Here is a 19,857-nt window from a genome sequence, read left to right as displayed (position 1 = left end):
CCATGGACTTGACAGCGTGAGGCATAGGAGTATTTGACACAACAGAAAAACCCATCAAGTCTTAGTCGTCATAGTCATTCTTGTATCTGTACGTGGGAGGAAAAGGAAGACTAAGTAGTTGAAGTAGGAAAAGGATTTGGAAAAAGAAAAGAGAGAAAGGGGAAAAAGAATTAGACGTGTATCATTAATGTGTAGCCAGATGACAACAGCAATTGCATTTTGGTGGCATCGGGGGGGGCTGACACCAGCCAGCAACTTCTTTTCTCCGTTCTGTTAATTTTGTATCTTAATTTTTACTGTTCAATTCTTTTTGTTTTTCAAAATAAAAAACAATAACAGTGTAAAAAATAATTCAAAAGGAATATAAGTAGTTGTAGTTCTTGGAACCCGGAGTCTTTGAATGCCTTATCGAAATGTGAGATCGAAAGCTTTCTGTGACTCGTCGTTGGCGTTTGTCGAGGAATGCTGTTGAATTGAAGAAGTGTTAACCGTGGAGGAGGTTGTTCCACTGAAGCGGCGGCTCCACGGTGGTGGTGCGTTGAGAAGGATAGCGTTCGGCAGGAGAGAGAAGGTGGGAAGCGTGAGAAAGGAGATGACTAAGAGGAAGGCGGGGATAGCCGTTGCTGGCTCTGTGCCTTGAGGCTTAAAAACACCGCCAAGGAATAAAATTTATAGGCCAATTAGCGTCAGGATTAAATAGTATTTTTCTGTTTTGACCCGGTCAACTCAAATCAGTTCCACCGAGTTTGGTGATTTTGCAAAAAAAAGGTCGCGAAGATTCTTGCGTTAGTGTAAATCGAACAAATTTGTCGGCTAAGGAAAAGCCCAGTGCATCTCTTCAAAGGCCCACATCACTCAACCACCATAACGTAGGATTGGTTGCTTCTTTATTTCTCATTCCGAGAATGGCATTTTTTCTTTTTTTTCTTTTTTTAAATATTCTTTCTAAATCAATAACAATTTTATTAAGAGAAAAAAATAAAAAGGGAAAATGTCAGGCCACTTTAACTATAAGGATAATTTACAAATAACATCATAAGTTAAAAAAATAAGATAAAAGTGTTTTTTTTGGAAAGACAAAAAAAAAAGATTACTTTATTTATTCAATTAATTCATTAAATTAATTTTTTCCCGACATGAAAACCTTATACATTATTACCTTATGATGTTTTTCAAATTCAATTTTAAGGTAAAATTATTCCAAAAATTATGACTCATCTTCTCCCTAAACTTTTTCTTTTAATAAAACTTTCATTAATTTATTTAACTCTTTAATAACGATATATTAATTTTCTGATTTTGTTTTTATTTATAACTTTCAAATTATACACAATATTTAAATTTAATTCAACAGAATTATATAAACAAAATATGTCACTAATTTTTTTTAATCTGAACATCATCGTGCTTAAATTTGGTTTTGGACATGAACATTTCATAATAGAATCTTTGTTATATCCTCCCTTGACATCTTTAGATGTAGCCTAACTAAATTAGAAATCCGGTAAATAAAATACAACATTGTTAATCCAGTATGTCTCCCTTGTAACTTGTATATCTAAAGTTAGCTTTATGCAATCGAAAATAAAGTTCAATTTTAGAAGATTCAAGTATGAAAATTAAATTATAGAATATTCTTGATCAATCTAATACCGTAACTGTGACTTTCGTAGTGTGCTATATACTTTCTATGGAGAGAGATTTTTTTTTAATGAAATTATCTTTTAAATCTAATAGTTTGTAAATCTTAGGCGTTCTAGTAATTTGTTTTACTTGATTTAATTTTAAGGTCGTAAATTTAACTCTAAAAACGCTTAAATTAATGATACAAAATTTTTTTAAATAAATAAGTCTAGATATACCAGTATAAATAAGAATTAAAGTTTATACCTTGCAATAAATTTGACTTTTGGCTTTTTTTTTATGTCGTACAATTCAAATTTTTTTTGTTGTAATTTTTTTTTTTTTTTACTTTATAACGGCATTTCTTCGAGTTTGGTTACACAATTCAAAATTTTTATAGCATTCTGAATAAAATACAATTATAGAAGCTGCATATACTAACTACATTTTACTAATTGTTGTTAAAAATAAAAAAAAAGAGTAATTTAAAGTTTTAAATAACAACACTTTTTTAAATGTTTACAATATAAATACATATACTGCACAAAATAAATGTAGTTCAAATCCAAATTTATTGTAATAATATATTTAAAGTCTTTGTGACAAATTATATATAGTCTTGGTATATGAAATAATTAAATATATATATTTACATGAATAAGCTATTAATTTTGAAGATAATTCTTATTTTTCAAAAAAAATTCTTAAGGATTTTAATCCCCTTCTCATCGTCACCAATCATAGCATACGTATTTTTCTCATCGTAGATCCCTGTATAACCTCTGCGATTCTTGACGGCAAATTTCATCTTCTCTTTCAACTGGGACTGAGAAAAACTTGTTACTCTGCTCATAAACTTTCTTAAGCAGTTCTTCCTCCACCCCTTGATTCATAATACGAAGACTCCATGGTCAACGTATGCCTGATGAGAAACAATTCCCAAGTCAGCTCTCAACTCTTCAGTAGCAAAACCTTTTCCTTTGAGATGAAAAGACTCTTAACAATCGACATGAATGACTGGCAATGAACTTGACTGTGAAGGCAGAATTTGGATAATCTAATCAGCCTTATTGCTATATTTTCCACAAAGCCAGCCAGACACTTGAAATGCCACCGACAAGACAACTGATATGTCCCACTTGACCCTTACCTCCTCGGAAGCTGTGACACATGAGAATTATTGCAGTACTACGTTTCTCATCTGTCTTTCAGATTTGACTTGTCACCCTTCTACGTTCACTCGTTACTTTCCCAAGTTCCCTAAGCATGGGAGAAGCTGGCCGCTGGTTTAAGTCTTTTCGAGGGCCAGAATGTGCAAAATCAGCTGCATTCGTAAGGGCAGGCCTTCAACGCAAAATGCAAGGTTTGGTGGAATCTGATATTCACTTTTATATGGTGAACAGGAACCCAGCATCTAGCATCCACTTGGGATGGGTTATACCAATCTTTGTTCCTAAATTGTCTTGATGTTATGCCGTATCAGCCACAAGATGCTTAGAATCAAATCTCTCTCTATCCATTTTATAAGGAACTAAAAGATAATAGCAATGAATTTTGGTAGCGAAGAATACATAGAACAAGCAAATTAGATAGTCTTTTTCTGTTTCTTCCATTTTTATTGTCATTGGTCTGATTATTACAGTATCATTATTACTGAGGGCTGCTCCTCTGTAGCTGTGAAAGTATTGATACTGCAATGTTTGCAATTTCTTTATAACCAGAGAGCTTGACACAACTAGATGTAGCATGCAATCTGTGAAAACGGCGCTTGGCTTTTAACTAGGAGCCATATGTAAGTCTAAGGCGCTCTTCCAGGTAGTCTAAGCAACGGATGGGTAGAAATCTGCAGGTAAGAACAAAAATATGTTACCTCCCCTTGTTGATGAGATGCGTATGCAATAAAAACGTGCAACATTGCCCATCAGCTTTCTTGAATAAGCCATCAGGGGAAAACGGCAAACAACACAATGCAGATCTTATTTGCCTATCAGTTGTATTAGAACCGAACAACCCCATTGTTAGATTTCAGTTATTGGGGATAAACAGGTAAGATGTGCTGAACTTTTAACTATAATTAACACCATAAACATCAAGCTAGAGCACCAGTTTCAATACCTTGGGGGACAAGACTCGCTACAACAGCTTTCCAAGCATTCAACGATACAGTCTTTGTTGGGATTTATGAAGAATGCCACCTGAAATGTTGCATAATAAAGCTTTCACGACAGAGAAAGGCCTCCCTCAATTGAAAAGTGATAGAATAAACCATGTGCAACGATTATTAATTCTACTGGAGACTTTGGACTGGAATGGATTCTGAGAGAAGTGACTGCACTTCAATTCAATCTTTTGGTCCTCATCAAATCATCACATCATGAACAGATAATATCACCCCGATGTGAAGCTTGCCAAAATTAAAAGAATATTCAACAAAAACTTTCTACCGTAATTGAACTTTCCAGAAGATGATGTGCAACGATTATTCTTAACCACAGACAAGAAATGACAATGGAAGTAGAACAGGAAACTTACAGAGTAGCGTTCTTGTCCAGGTGGCAGCACTCTGTGCAGTGTTGACCTAAAAATTGATGACAGAAATTAGAGGAGATACACAGACAGTGACATTGTTATTTTGTAAAATCCTCCAAGAGATGCATCCAAAGCTATTTAAAATAAAAGGCAACTCAATTACCGGAACAAACAATTGGTCCACCTCTCCATCATGTCCCCAATGTTAACAATGAATGCCCTGCAGATTCAAATCCAATGTTAAGAGGCTGGATTTGACAAGATATAACTATGTGGTTTCCATTTAAACCAGTAGTTCTGCACATGAACAATCTGCCACCATTTATATTCACCCATTCATGCTTGGCACGTCCTCCCAAACTTGTGGTTTCTTGGATTTCTCCCTGCAAACCTGTTAGCACAAAGGTGAAAGAGATGTTGGATCGAAATTCAGAATTTAGGGGTTGCATATTATTGACAGGAAACATGCCTGAAGCCCTGGAACACCATCAGTCACCAGAAGAGTGATCATTCCATAATCTGAATGAGCAGAAGCACCATATATTTCTTCACTATAGGAGTCCAAGTCCCCTAACATCAAAATGAAGAAACAGAACGTCATCTTTTAAGGTTTTACGGCTCTGAACTTCTCATCATCTGTTTTTTATCCACATATTTCTTCACTAGAAGGGAAAGTTTTGTTAAATATCTACATGTACAAGGCAAAATCTTAATGAAGAAAAGGAAAAAGTAGGAAAAAAAGGTTCCATAAAAACTTCACATCAATCAATGGCTAAAACAAATATAAAGAACACAATTAGTGCTATTATACCTGGATAGTGTAACATGCGAGAAAATGCCAATGGTTCATTCAGTGCTCCCACCTTTTCAAAGAAATCCTCATCCAATTTCAAAGCCAGCGCAATTAAAGAAATTAATCTAGTCCCAGCACACCTGAGGCAGCAAATTTGCCACCATGTAAATCTTGCAGTATTTTCATTCTACAAGCTCGAATTCTGAAATACTTCTGCCACTAAAATAATGTCCTACGGGCAGAGGTATCTCATAGAATTTTTCAAGCAATATATAATCAATGAGCAATTTTTATTCTCATCAGAAAACCACAAATACCAACACGTAAATTAACAGCAGGGGACTCACAGCACTTTCTTATGGTAAGTCTCCATTGTGCTTCTCCAAGATGGCAGATCTTCTGAAATTTCCTTGCCAGAAAACATCGGATTATAACTCATTTAAACTTTTTATATGAAGAAACTATCTAAACAAAGGATGAATCAAGAAATTTGGGACAACTTTTACAAAATGTTTTTGCATAAGAAAACCATACATACCTTCTAAAGGCCACTGGTTGAGGTTATCAGCTAAGGGACCAATATAGAAACTTTCTTTGCTGTCACCTGTTTTCCAACCAGTCACAAGTGCACAATCTTGCATCATATATATAAATCAGGAAGAAACAAAGCAAAGTAACTCGACTAAAATGGGTAGATCCAAATAATGGGTCACAAACAGAGTATAGGAAAAGAATTCAAAATCAAAAGCATAAAGATCCTGATCAGCAAGCAAGTTCATTTTTTTTGGTCTCTGTTTAATTCCACTAGTATCTCACATCAAACTCGTTGACATGATCATTGAACAGGCAACTTAAGAAAAAATAAGTAAAAAACAATAAGAAGAAAAAGAGAATGTTAATTAAAAAATACCTTTGGTATTTAAAGAAGTATCGAGTTTTTCAGCATAGGGCGCTGTGTAACCTCTGTGATTCTTTTTAGCCAATTTCATCTTCTCTTCAACTGGGAGTGAAAAAAACTTGCTACTCTGCTCAAAAACTTCCTTAAGCAATTCTTCCTCCACCCCATGATTCACAAGGTAGAAGAAACCATGGTCCATGCAAGCCTGTTGAGATACAAATATTATAGCCAATTCTGAGAGCAAGTTGAATCTCCTAATCCGAAAAGCAAATTTTATTGCATTTGGAGGCACATAAACCTTCATACGTGCAGGGTTGTGCTGTTTCCAGCTTCCTAAACAGCATCTTTACAACAATAAATTTACAGATCCAAACTGCAACTACCTAAGGATTGAACAAAGAGTAAAAGAAAAAACATTATATTTGACATGCTAGAAGCAAAAGAAAGAAAGAAAGAAACCTGACGGATAGCGTTGGCAGTTGAGATGCAATCTGGTGCGGACAAGTCAACAATGGGGAGTTGAAGAGCTTCAGACATTTTTTTTTCCTGGTTTCCGCTGCATTGGGTACGAAGTTTTGGAGCTGTTCATATAGAATGCAAATCTTCGGGATTCTTGAGATTGTAGCAAAAACTGGAGAGTAACGATTGGAAACATTGGAAAAGAAAAAAAAGACGGGAGTTAACGTGCCGTTAATAACTTCCATTTATTGGACAGATGGCATAATTTCATAGAGGGGGCAGGAAATGGGGCACCAATTACATTCGTTCGTACATATCTATATCTATAAATATAAGGTTGTTTGCTTCTTAATTGTTGTCTTTCTAAAAGTCCACAAAGCTTTTCTTTAATTGTTGAGATTACTCTCTTGTTTTTTCCAAGGAAGTATAAAGTAGAGAATAAAAATATTAAAAAAAACGTAAAATGCATGCATAAACTTTGATTTGAGATCTTCATTTTAAAAAATAAAGGGTAATTATATATCATTTATTTATCTCATCTTATTTTGATTAATTGAGTTTTATGTCCTTTCATAACATATTAATTGTTGATTCTTATTCCCTTACTTTATCATTGATTTTTATTTTTAAAAAAATATACATACTTATCATTAAATCAAATATTCAAATATATAAAACTTAATATATAATAAAGTCGGTTACATTCCAAGGATTAAATAAACTTTTTTTTTTCTTACTCATTAAAGCATATACCGAATACTCCATTGATTTTGATTCCTCGACTAAACATTCTTTCTCTAATTCAGCATGCAAAACTGTGTTTTTTCTTTTTCGAAAGAAACATAAAAAGATAGAAAAGTTGGGTTACAGCTCGACAAACTGAGAACTATGAAAAATGCTGCCTTGAGCTCACTTTTAGAAAAAAAAAAATACAAAAAAATATGGGTGATCCTTGATGAATTGATCCCCCTTCAATTATCCAAAAACTTTGTTTCATAATGATATCAAGAAGACAACCATGGCCCATTGCCCCACTGCTCTGGGTTTGTGATATATGCGAATACCAGACCAGTATATGGCAGAGTTGGCCCTTTCTCCCTCTCCCATGGAAACTGTGAAACATGAGCAAAGTAACTCTCCCCCAAATTTACAGGTTTGGGTCACTTGGTCACTTCTGGTTCATTCGTTACGAAAAGGGCAAGAATATATATTCAGATAAGAGAATGGTGTATTACATTGGCAATGAGATCTTTCATCTTCGGGCAAATCTCCTTGTTCTATATCCCCTCATGGGGGTTGCACCGACTTCTACAGTTCTCTCTGGACTCTGCTCTTCCTCATCACTAGTTTCATCAGATCTCCATCTCAGCCCCACATTTGCATTTCTGTCCTCAGAAGACCTCTCTCCATGGCTGCAAATAGGCCAAAAATCATAAACAAGGTGACAAGATGATATGGTAAAAGTTCCACCCATCTGTAGTTATCACAACATCTAGAACCATATTGAGAGAATTAACATAAGACAGTTGCAAAGGAAAGAGAGAACAAGAAAAGAAATTAAAAATCTTTACCTCCAAGAGACATCCATTAAGTCCTCTGTAGGAGGCACTTTCCAATGTCCATCATCTCTATCTGATTGGCCCCTCTTACTAGAAATATTTGAACGCAGGTTATTTGCAGAACCTTTAAACAAACCATAGCTATTGCTAGGTGTTGATACAGGATTAGCTGTCACCCTTCGGGAATATGGAGGACTTGTATTGCGGATTTGGTTAACAAAACCATTTTGCTCACCCTCTGAAATGATTTTATCAGATTGTTTTTCTTGAAGGTGTCTGTTTGGAAGCTCCCTCGATGGACTCTGACTGATTCCTTTTAATGGTGTAGCATATGTGAGACTTGCACGACAAAGTCCAGAACTTGAGATGTCATCAAATTTGATGTTTTTGGCTACTTCAACATTTGATACTCTTTCTGCATCTGCAAATAACCTCCCCTGGAGAATTGAAGAAGATCCCTGGTTACCAGCTTGAATGTGAGAATTGTTGACATATCCACCAAATATTTTAGGAATTTCAAAAACTGGTGGTCTCAAAGGAGTAGCCATATGGTCTGTTCGTAGAAAAATGGAATCAGAAGTGGAGGGAACCAACAAACAGGCTGACTTTGGTTCTTGCAACTCGGGAAGACTAGATCTTGCTGGCATTTCATCCTCTTGACCAGAAGCAACCACTATATCAGACAATGTACCAGTCTTTACTTGTTGCTGCAGGACTTCTGGCAGCAATTCTATACCTTTATCCTGTTGAAGAAAAAGTAAGGAAGTCAGTAGTTTCATCATGAATGCTATTTGCTACCAGTGCCCTTAAACTGGACCAAGCATGGAAATCAAATTCATTCTTAAATTAGTTTATTAAACAAGATCAAATCCAAAACCATAAAGATGAAGAAAGAAGCACCCACCCCCCTCCCAAAAAAAAAAAAGAAACCAATAAAAAATGACAGAATTGAATTACTGTTATAGCAGCAATGAGAATACCCTCAAAGTTCAAAGCACTTACAACCAATTCTTTTCTTTTCTGACGTTGTGATTCCATTCTGGATAGAACTTCTTCATTGACAGAATCATTTGCAATGAAGTCTTGCTCCAAGCTCCAAAGTTTAAGATTAACTTGATATGCCTCAACATATCGATAGCGCTGGATTAGTAACAGAAAACAAGTTCATAAGCTTGAGTGATACACTGATCAAATTTATTGCAATTAATACATAGTAATAATCATCTATTCAACCTAGAAAGAAGCAATCCTGAAAGTGATGAGCAATCCATAGTATCAGGCAATAAAGAGAATTATATAGCATCTAACAGTAATAAAATGTAAATCATGATAAGAATGAAAGGCATAAACATAAGACGAGTAGCCAACAATATACAGCCCCCATTTTACCCCATAGAGCCCAACCTAAATGTTACACCATTCCATGCAGTACACATCTAGACATCACATTAACAACATAGGAGTCAAGATGATATCCCTTCATTAATCTTTCATTATTCTCTAATTTACCTGAAGATAGAACACAACAAGGAGACTTCCCATTGTAGTTGAAGGGTCATCGGCAGCACAATCTAACAGGCATTTGTGGATATATTTCTCCTCATCAGAATTCCACGGCAACTCTATCATTCGATCTACCAAGTTCGTCCGAATACATAAACAACAAAACTCAGTGACCAATACTTCTATCCAGTCCATCCAGGACCTGCATTGACCTTTCAGATCATCAAATGCCTCCCCACTTGGTCCATAGTTGAACTTCTTTTCCCGGACTTTTGTACTAAGCATTCGCTGATATGTAAATGCTTCAGTCAAAAGCCCACACTCCACTTTCACCCGAACAATAGTGACAGCCTCACTAAGCAAAACCAACTGTGATCCACCATCACGACCAGACCAACGTAAAACCATTTGAGCTGCCTCAGGATTCTGCCTTTCTAACAGAACTCGTGCAATCTTAGGATGAGTTGCTGGGCCACAGATCTCTGGAAGAAGTTGATGACATTCCTAAGAAACATGATTTAGGGAAAATAATCAGAACATATAATAATATTAAGAGTGAATGAGCATAGCTGGAAGGACAGAAAATAGTTCCTTATTGGCATCCCCTAAATTCAACAAGCACTGTGATTCCATACAAGACAATGGACCACAGTAATATAGTTAAATAATTATTTTGGATTCTTTAAACTCAAAACATTTCTCTTTGATTGGGCAGAGAGTGGAGTTGGAGGAACTATATTAATTCACTTAGATATTAGTCTATTAGAATTCACAATTAAAACAAAAGAAGCTACTGTGGACAAAATTAGTGGTCAAAGATAAAACAAAATACCATTTAGTTTGAGATTTAACCAGCAACAGTAAAATCCACTATATAGTAACAAAGGTATGCTATATTCACATCTTCTCAGTACAGGTACAGCTTATGTCAAAGCTTGAGCATTCACATTAAAAAAGAAATGACCATTTATTCTGGGTGAAAACAAAAGAACCTACTATGGACAAAATTAGTGGTCAAACATAAAACATGATACCAATTAGTTTGAGATTTAACCAGCAACAGTAAAATCCACTATACAGTAACAAAGGTATGCTATATTCACATCTTGTCAGTACAGGTACAGCTTATGTCAACGCTTGAGCATTCATGTTAGAATAGAAAGCATTTAGATATACTGCAAAAGTCACTTCCGTATGCAACCTGGAAAGTCACCTACCAATCTACACACCATAGTATAATTTAATGGCAATAGTAATAATCGGACCAATCGATTTAATTAGGAGGTCACAGGAAGTTAAAGAAGCAAATGAAATAGGCACAAATTTATATGATTAATCTGAAATGTGTACAGTGCCATGGCAACAAGCAAAAATAGGCATTTAGACTCAACAAGCTTTTGCAAGAATGATTACAGAAATTACCAGCAAAGCCTCATCTGAGTGATCATCCAGAAGACAGAAAGTGAATGATTCAAGCAATGAATGCCTGCTTATACCAAAGGAGGCTGCAAAGTCATCCACGATATGTCTCCATTCTTCTTCAGGCATACTCCAATGCCGATCAAACAGGTAATATAGTAACTGCATCTCAGTTAAGAAAATTATAGAAATTCGCCTAACTAAAATATGCCCAATCGACACAAGAACCCTAAATGAAAATCACATCAAAGAGACAAGGATACAATTGCTTGCTTTGCAACCACCAAATCAGAACTACCGCGTAGAAAGAGTATGTCCACAGCAGCTCGGAGGTTTTCGAAAGGATAACATCCTGTCATTCCCTCTATTTTAGACCTAAAAAAGGGCAAGGCTCCGTTCTTCTGCAAAAATGGAAAATCTGACTCTTCTCCTATCTCCTGGTCATATGCCTGCTCTATTTCAAGATTTGCTAGTGCATCTTCAATGAAAAGAGAACCAGCCTGTCCGGTGGGGTCAGCTGAGTGATCTACCACATCAGGCCATGCACGCTTAATTGCAGCTGATTTCCTTTCACGGACAAGATTACGCCAGGATGTGAAGTTAGTATGACGAGACCTCACATGTTCCAAGAATTGATGCCTTATACACCATATTGCTATCTCAAGATGCTGAAAATTTAGAACAAATACTGTCAGAAAATATTGATAATTGCATGACTGGAAATACCTATATAAGCTGTAAGGTTTACTCAGACACTCTTTCTTCAATTTTCCAGTGAAATACTAAAATGAGAATTTTAATGATGTTAATGACACAATAATGTATAGTATTCAAAGACAAAAAATACAGAGAGCAGCATTACCACCAGAAGTTCAGATAAGTACAATGATCAAATGACATTGATTAGTTTCTCACAAATTCTACACTCCATCTACTGTCATTCTTTAATTAGTTGGTTTTCAAGATTGCAGGTTCTGAGACTTTGCTACAAACAAATTGCAACTGAGAGATGGTAAAATACGGTAAAAAGTTTGCTTATTTGAACCAAACCTGCTTCGTCTTCAATATACTCTCTTGAAGGTGGTGCAAGTCATGGAGCTGTGCCAAAAGACGGCCCTTGAAAGATGACTCCAAAACTTCAAGTACACAGGATAAGCCGGCTAGATGTACTGAAAACTTTAGAAGGGAACCTAACCTACTTTTCATCTCTTCTACCTCAAGATAATCTGATAAAAACAGTTAGGGAACACCCAACATATATGGCATGGGCAAATTACCAAAATAGTATAGTTCTAAAAGAATTTCAAAAAATTTATAAGGATACATATCCCTTGAAGTTCTATTGCAATGTTTTTAAATGTCCGCTTCACCCAATCCTTCACAACCTTCTCATCCAGCAACAAAGCAGTGACAGCATCACTGGAAACAGCAGTTTCATCCATACATATATCTGTGACATCTGTTTTTTTTTTTTTTCTGTTAAAGGAAACATGAATTTCTAACATATGCCCAAGACAGCAGTATTTGGGACATGTTATAAAAATATAAACAAATCAATATACTAAAACTTGACATAAAAAAACAGCAAAAGGATACAATGACAAACCAAAGAAACCAAGTTATTCTCCAAGGCTACATCAAGAAAAGAATAAAGACGTTGAACATCAGCAGTCAGCTGATTATCCCTATCTTCTTTATCTTGAAACCTCTCATCACCTCTTCTCAAAATGAGGCCAGCATCTATACACTCATCATAAAGGCGAAGGCGAATTCTAGTATTACCACTTTTCATCAATGGGATTCTACAAATTGGACAAAGATCACACCGTTGACTACACTCCGCACATAATGAGGCATGTCCACACGAGTACAACACATACTGTACATAACGTCCACAGCTTCTTAAATCTCTAGTTGCTCGGCAGTACTCAACTTTTGCTTCATTGAATAACTCAGTAAGGTCGATGGAAGCCAAGCGTTCCAAAGCTTCCTGAAATTTAAATTAGAACGAAATATAATTTCTCACAATATAAATCTCCGGTAAACATTACCCAAGCTATATAATAGTACATTCTATCATTACATACGCTATAAATTCACCTCAACTAAATTTAAATAAAAAAACAAATTAATTGAACTTAAACCCTACTATTTGTAAAAAAAAGTTTCTAATACAATCAATTATATGCAAGCAAATGTGAACTTAGTACCTGATTACAGTACCATTAAAAGCGGCAAAAAAGATATAAAATAATTTTAAAAAAAACTAAAACCCTAAAGAAACACAAAGAGTTAGGGTTTTTGCAGCCTGCTGGGATATGTACCTGAACAGCTCGGCTACTGAAGTTAGGTTGAAGAGGAGGAGCTGGCGATCTAACCGCGCGAACGTTACTTGTGGAGCTTGAAGGGAAAATCGGACCGTTGATTTCGGTTTTCTCCATTTCGTTTGTCAGTTTTGGTAAGGATTTGTTTCGGAAAATGAAGAGGAAATGATGTAAAGTGAGTGAAGCTTGAGACTTAAAGAGTGTCTTCAAGGGCTTAGAGCTAATTGAGCGGAAAATTCAATTAAAAAAAAAAGAATTTTTGAGGGACAGAAATTTTTTTTGAATTTGGAGATGCGAATGCCAATTTGGTGTTTTCGCAATCATGGGACGAGGAAAAATGGGTTTGAGTCGGGTCGGTCAGGTGGCCCAAGCCCAGTATTTATTCGCTTTATATCAATGATTGAATCAGCCCACAATGAAATAAATGATCTGGTCTTAACTTTTTTATTTTTTATTAAAAAATATAAGACCATTATTGTACCCAACAAATTTATACATTATTTAGAAAAAGAAAAAAAGGTTTTACAATCAAAATGAAAGAAGAAAAGAAGGCATTACCTGTCGTTAGTTGACAAAAATTGACTAGTCGAACGGTTTGGAGGGGCTTGAAACGCGAGACACCAGACAGGGTCAACAGACCCCATCGGAAGGTGTGGTTTTTTTTTTTTTTACTAATAATATTTTTGTCACAATAAGAGTTTCTCTTTTTTAAGGGTAAATAGTCAGTACAACAGATGAGATAAAATATTATTAATTTTGAATGAAATAAAATATTATAAATTTTACATTTGTAAAATATAGTGTATTTTTAAAGCTTAAGGCTGTATGAAATTAGACTTAAATTTTGACTCGTGATAATTTTTTTTTAAATCAATAATTTTTTTTATCTTCAATTCAACATGGAAAATTATAATGAAAACTTTTTTAATTCAAGTTAAATATAGTTTGTTGTTGAGGAGTGAAATCTCTCTTGAATAAAATTTTGTGAGCCTTCATATATGGAATCGAAATTCTTTATATATAAAGAGAGATCTCAATTGTTAAAAAATTCGTAAATAATTTTTATAATATTATATTAAAATATGGTAATCACCATGTTTTCGATTTTTAAATCTCAGGTAATATTTTCATGTTTTTGTAACATAATAACTATGATTTATTATATTATATTAAATATGTATCTAATTTGTAATTATCTTTACACCTCAAATACAATTTATTACATACAGTTGATAATTTGCCAATCAGTCATACCACATTCCCATTTATCAAATCTTGTTCCTTTATTTTCTCCTACAATTAGAAACCTTGCTTTTTTTTTTCAATAATAATAGTAACAATTACACAAATAAAAGTAAATAAAATATCAAAAATCATTGTACTATGTAGACTTAACAGTTTGTATTTCCATGTCATGTAAACATAGGATAGACTAATACGTTTAATAAATGTGTAATATAACACGATAAGATTAACACATTTATAAAATGTGTAGTGTTAAATTTTATACGATGCGATATAATTAATACAATTAAAAATTATATGATTTATAATTTGTATTAATTAATATAATTAACATGCAATTGATATGATTAATATCATTAGAACAATTAAATTAAAACATGTACAAGTAAAATATGATTTTATTATTCAAATTTACAATAAAAAGTATAAATATAACAATATTTACCAAATATAATAAAATTCAATATTATTAAATATTAATCATCATAAAAATATTAGTATTTATATAAATCAATAAATAGGTCTTAATTGTGTACTAATCATATTTATTATATTAACCTAAACTCAAATTCATTTAAACTCTTATGTTGAATTATTACAAAATTTAAATAAAAAATTATTATTTTATTGTATTGAATTATGTTTTTATATTTTTTTGAATCAAATAGAACAGTTATTATTACTTATCATTTTATATTTCATAATACTAATATGACATATTGACATACGATAATGGATAGTAACTATGACATAATGATACGGTATTTTTAATATTGTATGCCAACACTATGTTAACATAAAAAGATAAACGATATTTTGATTAATAATAATTAATTTAACCTATTTGATTAAAAATAACAATATATAAATTTAATTAAACGTATTCACGACTTATTTGAATTTTTTAAAATAATTTGAAGTTTTTTTCAACCATTATGCCTATTTTGTGTTTTATCAGTTGTCAAATTTTTTTTTTTGATATTTAACTCAAAAAATAAGTTGGGTTAACTAAAAAACTATCCTCAATGCACCAACTTAAGAAAAACGAATAGATATAAAAAAGAAAAAAAAAAGCAAGTGGGGCTTAACTTTGACTAATTTATTTTTGAATTCTTACTATTAAATTATCCACTGTTTACTTCCAAAAAAATATATATATCCACTGCCATATTTGATATATTTTATGGCAAATTTGTGTTAAAAGTTATATGAATTAAATAAAAGTTTATTTAATCCAAAAGAGCTTATATATACAAATTATTTATATTTTATATATGTTTAATTTGATTCAAGTTCATCAACACTTAAATTTATTTTTTAAATAAGATAATAATTTAAGAAATAAAGTGGCAATAAAGAGCTTTGAAGGATGAAAGTGATGAATAATAAAATAAAAAAGTTAGTATTTTCTATGTTTACGATGGAAAATAAGTAGTGTATTTTCCACGAAGGCATTAGGGAGATTCCAAACTTAACCCATCAAAGAAGTTATCATTTTCTAACGTGAAATTTCCTTTCGGTTATCAGAGCAGAGGTCGTAGCAGACACTTTTTGTTTTCGAATCATGTTTTAACTTGAAACAAACAAAGCTTCTAGCTAGATACCATCCGATTCAAAGAGTAGTATTCCTTTGACTTTTGGAATTTTCTTTTCTTGTATATGTATTCAATTTTCACGTTTTGGCCCTTGCGCACTTAATTTTCTTCTACTCAATTTTCTATTCATATTTGACAACTTCCAAAGTATGAACCTTGGGATTAGTCTTTTCCCAATCGAAAACCTACCAATCAAGGGCTAATACCATGATATTATATTTGATAATTTTATATACGATACAATAATATGATATGAATATAATTTTTTATTTTTAAAAAAATGAATTTTTAAAAATATTATACCTACAAAATATAAAATCCACGTGAAGAAAAAACCCGATTAGCAAACCTAGCAGGAGGACAAAGGATAGTTTGGAAATGAAGAAATACTTAAGAAACGTTTATCAATTGTTCATTGTGGAAGCTTTGCTGTTCTCCCTGCTGATCTGTATTCTCTACCCGTCCAAGTTTAAATGGAAAAAAAGAATAATTTAATCTTAGAAGTACAAAACATATTTTCCTAGTGTAAATTTCAGGTTAGCAATATATAAAACCATATTTTCATTCAAAATAAAAGGTTATACATATATTTAAATGATTAGCTAAGGGAAACTGAATTTTTTTTTTCTTTTAAATACTTAATAAGCAGTGAATATTTAGAACGTGAATTAATTTTTTCAAAAAGATAAATGTGGAAAGTACAAAAATTTCACTTTTATGTAGAAATGTATATTGACCAAATCTATGCAAGATTTACACCTTGATATACTTGTTTTTGTAGTTTTTTCTTATGAAATTAAATTATTCGTGCTTGTATTTTTTTTTTCTATTTTCCCTTAAGCTTATTACATATAAATATGCAAGTTATCTTAGTGTTGGAATTTATATAACCATAGATGGGTCCAAATCTAAATCCCTCACAACAATAAGAATTGTTTTTGTAATTAATAAATCTAGAAAATGGTTTATTATTCTCGGCCTGTTACTCATGTATAAGAGATAAATTTTTGACAACATTTTCTAATTACCAAATATATTATACAATAAAGTTTTTTTCGAAAGGCTAAACAATAAAGTTCGAGAATCAAAATTGAAAAAAATGATCATTAATAATAAGGGAATAATTCGTCTATGTATCTGATAAGATATATTTAGTTTCTAAGTGCCTTATCATGATTCTCATCCTTTAAAATTTTTTTTTTCTTATCCATAAATAATCATAAACCATTAACCATTTATCATAACTGCTTGACAATTTGTTTATTAATTATTGACTACCTCTTATTAGGATTATATCAACATCATTTATAAATATTTGCATGCAACAATTCAAGAAAGAGTAAGTGAAAATTAATAGCAAGATCACATTTGCTATTAATATAAAGTTTGTATCTTGCTTCTTTTAAAAATTGTTTAAATTTCAATTATTTTTTGTTCAACATATATATTTTAATTTTCTATTAAATCAACCGCTCTGATTTTACAGTCGATGGGTCCCACATGTAAACGGTGTAAAGTAAATCGGACGCTTAAAATTAAAGTACACCCACATATGCAAATCAAACGTCACAAAACCGTCAAGAAGTACAACACCAGCGTAGCATCTCCCTTCGAGTACAAAAATGTAAATAAATAAAAGATCAAGGTCAAAAATGCCATAACGGAAAAAAACCCGGGTGCTCCCGCTTTTGTATAAGTGACCTACGCAAAATTTCGGTTCTTCAACAAACACATTAATATTTCTTCCTCCTTGGCTGCTCTTCCTTTGCTCCGCCACTTCCTCCACCGCGCTCTCTCTCTCTGTGTTTTTTAGGTTCAAAGAAGCGTCGTCGTTTATGTATAGTTGTTCTTTTTGTTGGTTTTCGTTTTATTATTTTGATGGCAACTGCACCAGTAAAGTCTCAGCCTTTACACAATTTCAACTTTCCGTTTCTTAAATGGGGGACCCACGGAGGTGGTGGTTCTTCAACCTCCAGTGCCGACCACCGACGTTCTCCTGAATCCGACTCGGACCACGACCGTCTCCGTCCGACGCGTGTCGGGTCACGCTCCACCCGCATTCAACGCTTATCTTTCCTTCCCCCACCAAAACCCATCAAACAAAGCCACGGTGAAGACGAAGAACAACAACAAGAAGAGCAGCCGTTAAAGCCGCACAAAAATGAAGCTGAAGAAGAAGAGGAGGAGGAGACGGTGCAGAGACCGTGGAATTTGAGGCCAAGGAAGGTCGTGGTTGAAACGACGGCGGTGGTGACAACGGCGATGGAGAAGGTGAGTGAAACGGCAGCGCCGAAGTCGATGAGATTAAGGGGTTTGGCTGAAAATGGAGGGATTGTAGAAAAGAAAGAAAAGAGGAAGTTTTGGATGGCTTTATCAAGGGAAGAGATTGAAGAAGATATCTTTGTGATGACAGGTTCGAGGCCCGCTAGAAGGCCCAAGAAAAGGCCCAAGAATATTCAGAAACAACTTGATGTAAGAGCAAATCTTTCTGTGTTTTTGTTTTTTTCCTGTCTCTTGTTCTTGATTTTGTGATAAACATTTATTCTTTTTATTTTTCGTTTTTTAGGCTGTTTTTCCTGGGTTATGGTTGGTTGGTACAACGGCTGATGCTTATCGTGTTGCCGACGCTCCTGTTAAGGTCTGTCGCTTAATCTAAATTATCATGTGAACTTGTTTGTTCCAAGGATCATTAGCTGATAACTGAGTTTGTTTTTAACTTGTCTTGTTTTTGTTTTTTTTTTTGTACAGAAATAGATCTGCGTTTAGATGCTTAACAGATAACCAGATACAAAGGTTGTCACCAAATTTCTTAACTTTTATGTGTTTTAATGTTGTTTTTACTTATTTTGGGATTTTTTCGGTTATCTTTTCATGTCCGGAGCTGAAATAGTTTGATGATGGTGTTTGCAGGGGATGGTTATGGTGTTAGTGAATTTGGAATATCTGGGAGCTTTGTAGGGTATGGCACGTTGAGACCTCATTTTTTTGAGGTATAATGAAATATGATGTTTGTAAAGAAAAAGGAAAAGTATGAAGAAAGATATTTAATTTCTTTTGTGTTGCGCAAAGAAGGGTAAAGGTAGGATAGAGTTTTAGTGGTTTTTTTTTTTTTTTTATGCTAGTCCTTTAAGACATCAGATATGAACAGAAATATGGATGAAATAGAGCAAATTTCTTTCAAGGCATTTTATTTCAGTATGCCGAATTCTCGGTCTTGTAAGTTCTCTAATCTGTTGATTGCTTATAATGTTTGACAGGCTTCCCTACATCGGTGGGGGGCAGAGTTTCAAGCCGTATAGTTAATTTGCAATCCCTAATCAGATACTTGATTTATTATTGAAGGCACTGCATTCTTCCTTTGAGCTTCAAGTGGAGCACCTGATAAGGTTTAAAATTTATTAGTTGGTTGCATTTTTTTATTCCTGTTTTCGGCACCCCTTATGATATGTTTTTAGCTTTTATTTACTATATTGTCATTTGCAATTGGAGATTTTATCATGGGGAATTTTTATGATATGTTTTAGGGATAAAGAATTTTGATTTTACAAAATTTCATGGCATTTCACAAGAATAAACTCATTATCTCACTTAAAAATTTGCATAGCCTGAGTTTGAAGACTTTGTCAGCCCATGCTTCATATCTAGGATCTTTTAGGTGCTTGTCAAAAACGGTATCATTCTTTGAAGGTTAAATAAGTGTAATGCTTGTTGGTTCAATCAATACCAAGATTCACTTGCTAGCATATCTTAATCTATAGGTGCTTGTTCTCATTAATAATTATTGTCTTACCTTAGATGCCAACAATCCCTTTCAATAATATTCCTGGTAATAATAATGGAAACTTGCGTTTCAGTAGCCACAGGAGTTTAATATCATTTCAATTGTCTGTCTTAATTCTTGAAAGTTAGA

General features: G+C 33.5%; 3 protein-coding genes across 6 annotated transcripts; 1 reads left to right on the top strand and 2 right to left on the bottom strand.

The window, feature by feature from the left end:
• On the bottom strand, nt 3,118-6,517 carry LOC18606220 (probable iron/ascorbate oxidoreductase DDB_G0283291). Of its 3 annotated transcripts, none has more exons than XM_007039707.2 (11): nt 6,303-6,517; nt 5,856-6,048; nt 5,484-5,549; nt 5,293-5,344; nt 4,964-5,085; nt 4,622-4,722; nt 4,485-4,543; nt 4,316-4,372; nt 4,156-4,201; nt 3,739-3,818; nt 3,118-3,466 (listed from the first exon to the last, which is right to left on the bottom strand). In XM_007039707.2, exons 1-11 carry the CDS (start codon nt 6,378-6,380, stop codon nt 3,403-3,405), a joined length of 918 nt encoding a protein of 305 aa, XP_007039769.2. In that variant the 5' UTR covers nt 6,381-6,517; the 3' UTR covers nt 3,118-3,402. The 3 variants fall into 3 exon arrangements, with proteins under 3 accessions (XP_007039769.2, XP_007039770.2, XP_017973922.1); XM_007039708.2 differs by lacking the exon at nt 6,303-6,517 and adding an exon at nt 6,142-6,266; XM_018118433.1 differs by lacking the exons at nt 3,118-3,466; nt 3,739-3,818; nt 4,156-4,201 and having other exon boundaries at nt 4,312-4,372.
• On the bottom strand, nt 7,049-13,375 carry LOC18606219 (E3 ubiquitin-protein ligase HOS1). The gene is made up of 10 exons (XM_007039706.2): nt 13,108-13,375; nt 12,380-12,773; nt 12,108-12,242; nt 11,834-12,009; nt 11,047-11,451; nt 10,787-10,945; nt 9,371-9,868; nt 8,864-9,001; nt 7,874-8,604; nt 7,049-7,714 (listed from the first exon to the last, which is right to left on the bottom strand). The coding sequence occupies exons 1-10, from the start codon at nt 13,222-13,224 to the stop codon at nt 7,555-7,557; spliced, it is 2,913 nt and encodes a 970-aa protein (XP_007039768.2). The 5' UTR covers nt 13,225-13,375; the 3' UTR covers nt 7,049-7,554.
• On the top strand, nt 17,660-19,312 carry LOC18606218. Of its 2 annotated transcripts, XR_001927269.1 has the most exons (5): nt 17,660-18,419; nt 18,514-18,585; nt 18,696-18,740; nt 18,858-18,937; nt 19,205-19,312. XR_001927269.1 is itself a non-coding variant. In XM_007039703.2 (4 exons), the coding sequence occupies exons 1-3, from the start codon at nt 17,826-17,828 to the stop codon at nt 18,699-18,701; spliced, it is 672 nt and encodes a 223-aa protein (XP_007039765.2). In that variant the 5' UTR covers nt 17,660-17,825; the 3' UTR covers nt 18,702-18,740; nt 18,858-19,153. The 2 variants fall into 2 exon arrangements, 1 of the variants encoding a protein (XP_007039765.2); XM_007039703.2 differs by lacking the exon at nt 19,205-19,312 and having other exon boundaries at nt 18,858-19,153.

This window comes from Theobroma cacao, chromosome 3 (assembly GCF_000208745.1).
Source record: "Theobroma cacao cultivar B97-61/B2 chromosome 3, Criollo_cocoa_genome_V2, whole genome shotgun sequence".
NCBI lineage: Eukaryota > Viridiplantae > Streptophyta > Magnoliopsida > Malvales > Malvaceae > Theobroma > Theobroma cacao.
This window is presented reverse-complemented; position numbering and strand designations above follow the sequence as displayed.

Excerpts from the sequence above, each read along its gene's own strand:
- LOC18606219 (XM_007039706.2), bottom strand. The coding sequence starts at position 13,224 with ATGGAGAAAACCGAAATCAACGGTCCGATTTTCCCTTCAAGCTCCACA. Across the intron at positions 11,452-11,833 it reads GTATATTGAAGACGAAGCAG|CATCTTGAGATAGCAATATG; the intron begins GTTTGGTTCAAA and ends CTAAATTTTCAG. Across the intron at positions 9,002-9,370 it reads TTGTTGTGTTCTATCTTCAG|CGCTATCGATATGTTGAGGC; the intron begins GTAAATTAGAGA and ends TTACTAATCCAG.
- LOC18606220 (XM_007039707.2), bottom strand. The coding sequence starts at position 6,380 with ATGTCTGAAGCTCTTCAACTCCCCATTGTTGACTTGTCCGCACCAGAT. Across the intron at positions 6,049-6,302 it reads CTGCCAACGCTATCCGTCAG|GCTTGCATGGACCATGGTTT; the intron begins GTTTCTTTCTTT and ends GTATCTCAACAG. Across the intron at positions 4,723-4,963 it reads TCGCATGTTACACTATCCAG|GGGACTTGGACTCCTATAGT; the intron begins GTATAATAGCAC and ends TTTTGATGTTAG.
- LOC18606218 (XM_007039703.2), top strand. The coding sequence starts at position 17,826 with ATGGCAACTGCACCAGTAAAGTCTCAGCCTTTACACAATTTCAACTTT. Across the intron at positions 18,420-18,513 it reads ATATTCAGAAACAACTTGAT|GCTGTTTTTCCTGGGTTATG; the intron begins GTAAGAGCAAAT and ends TTCGTTTTTTAG.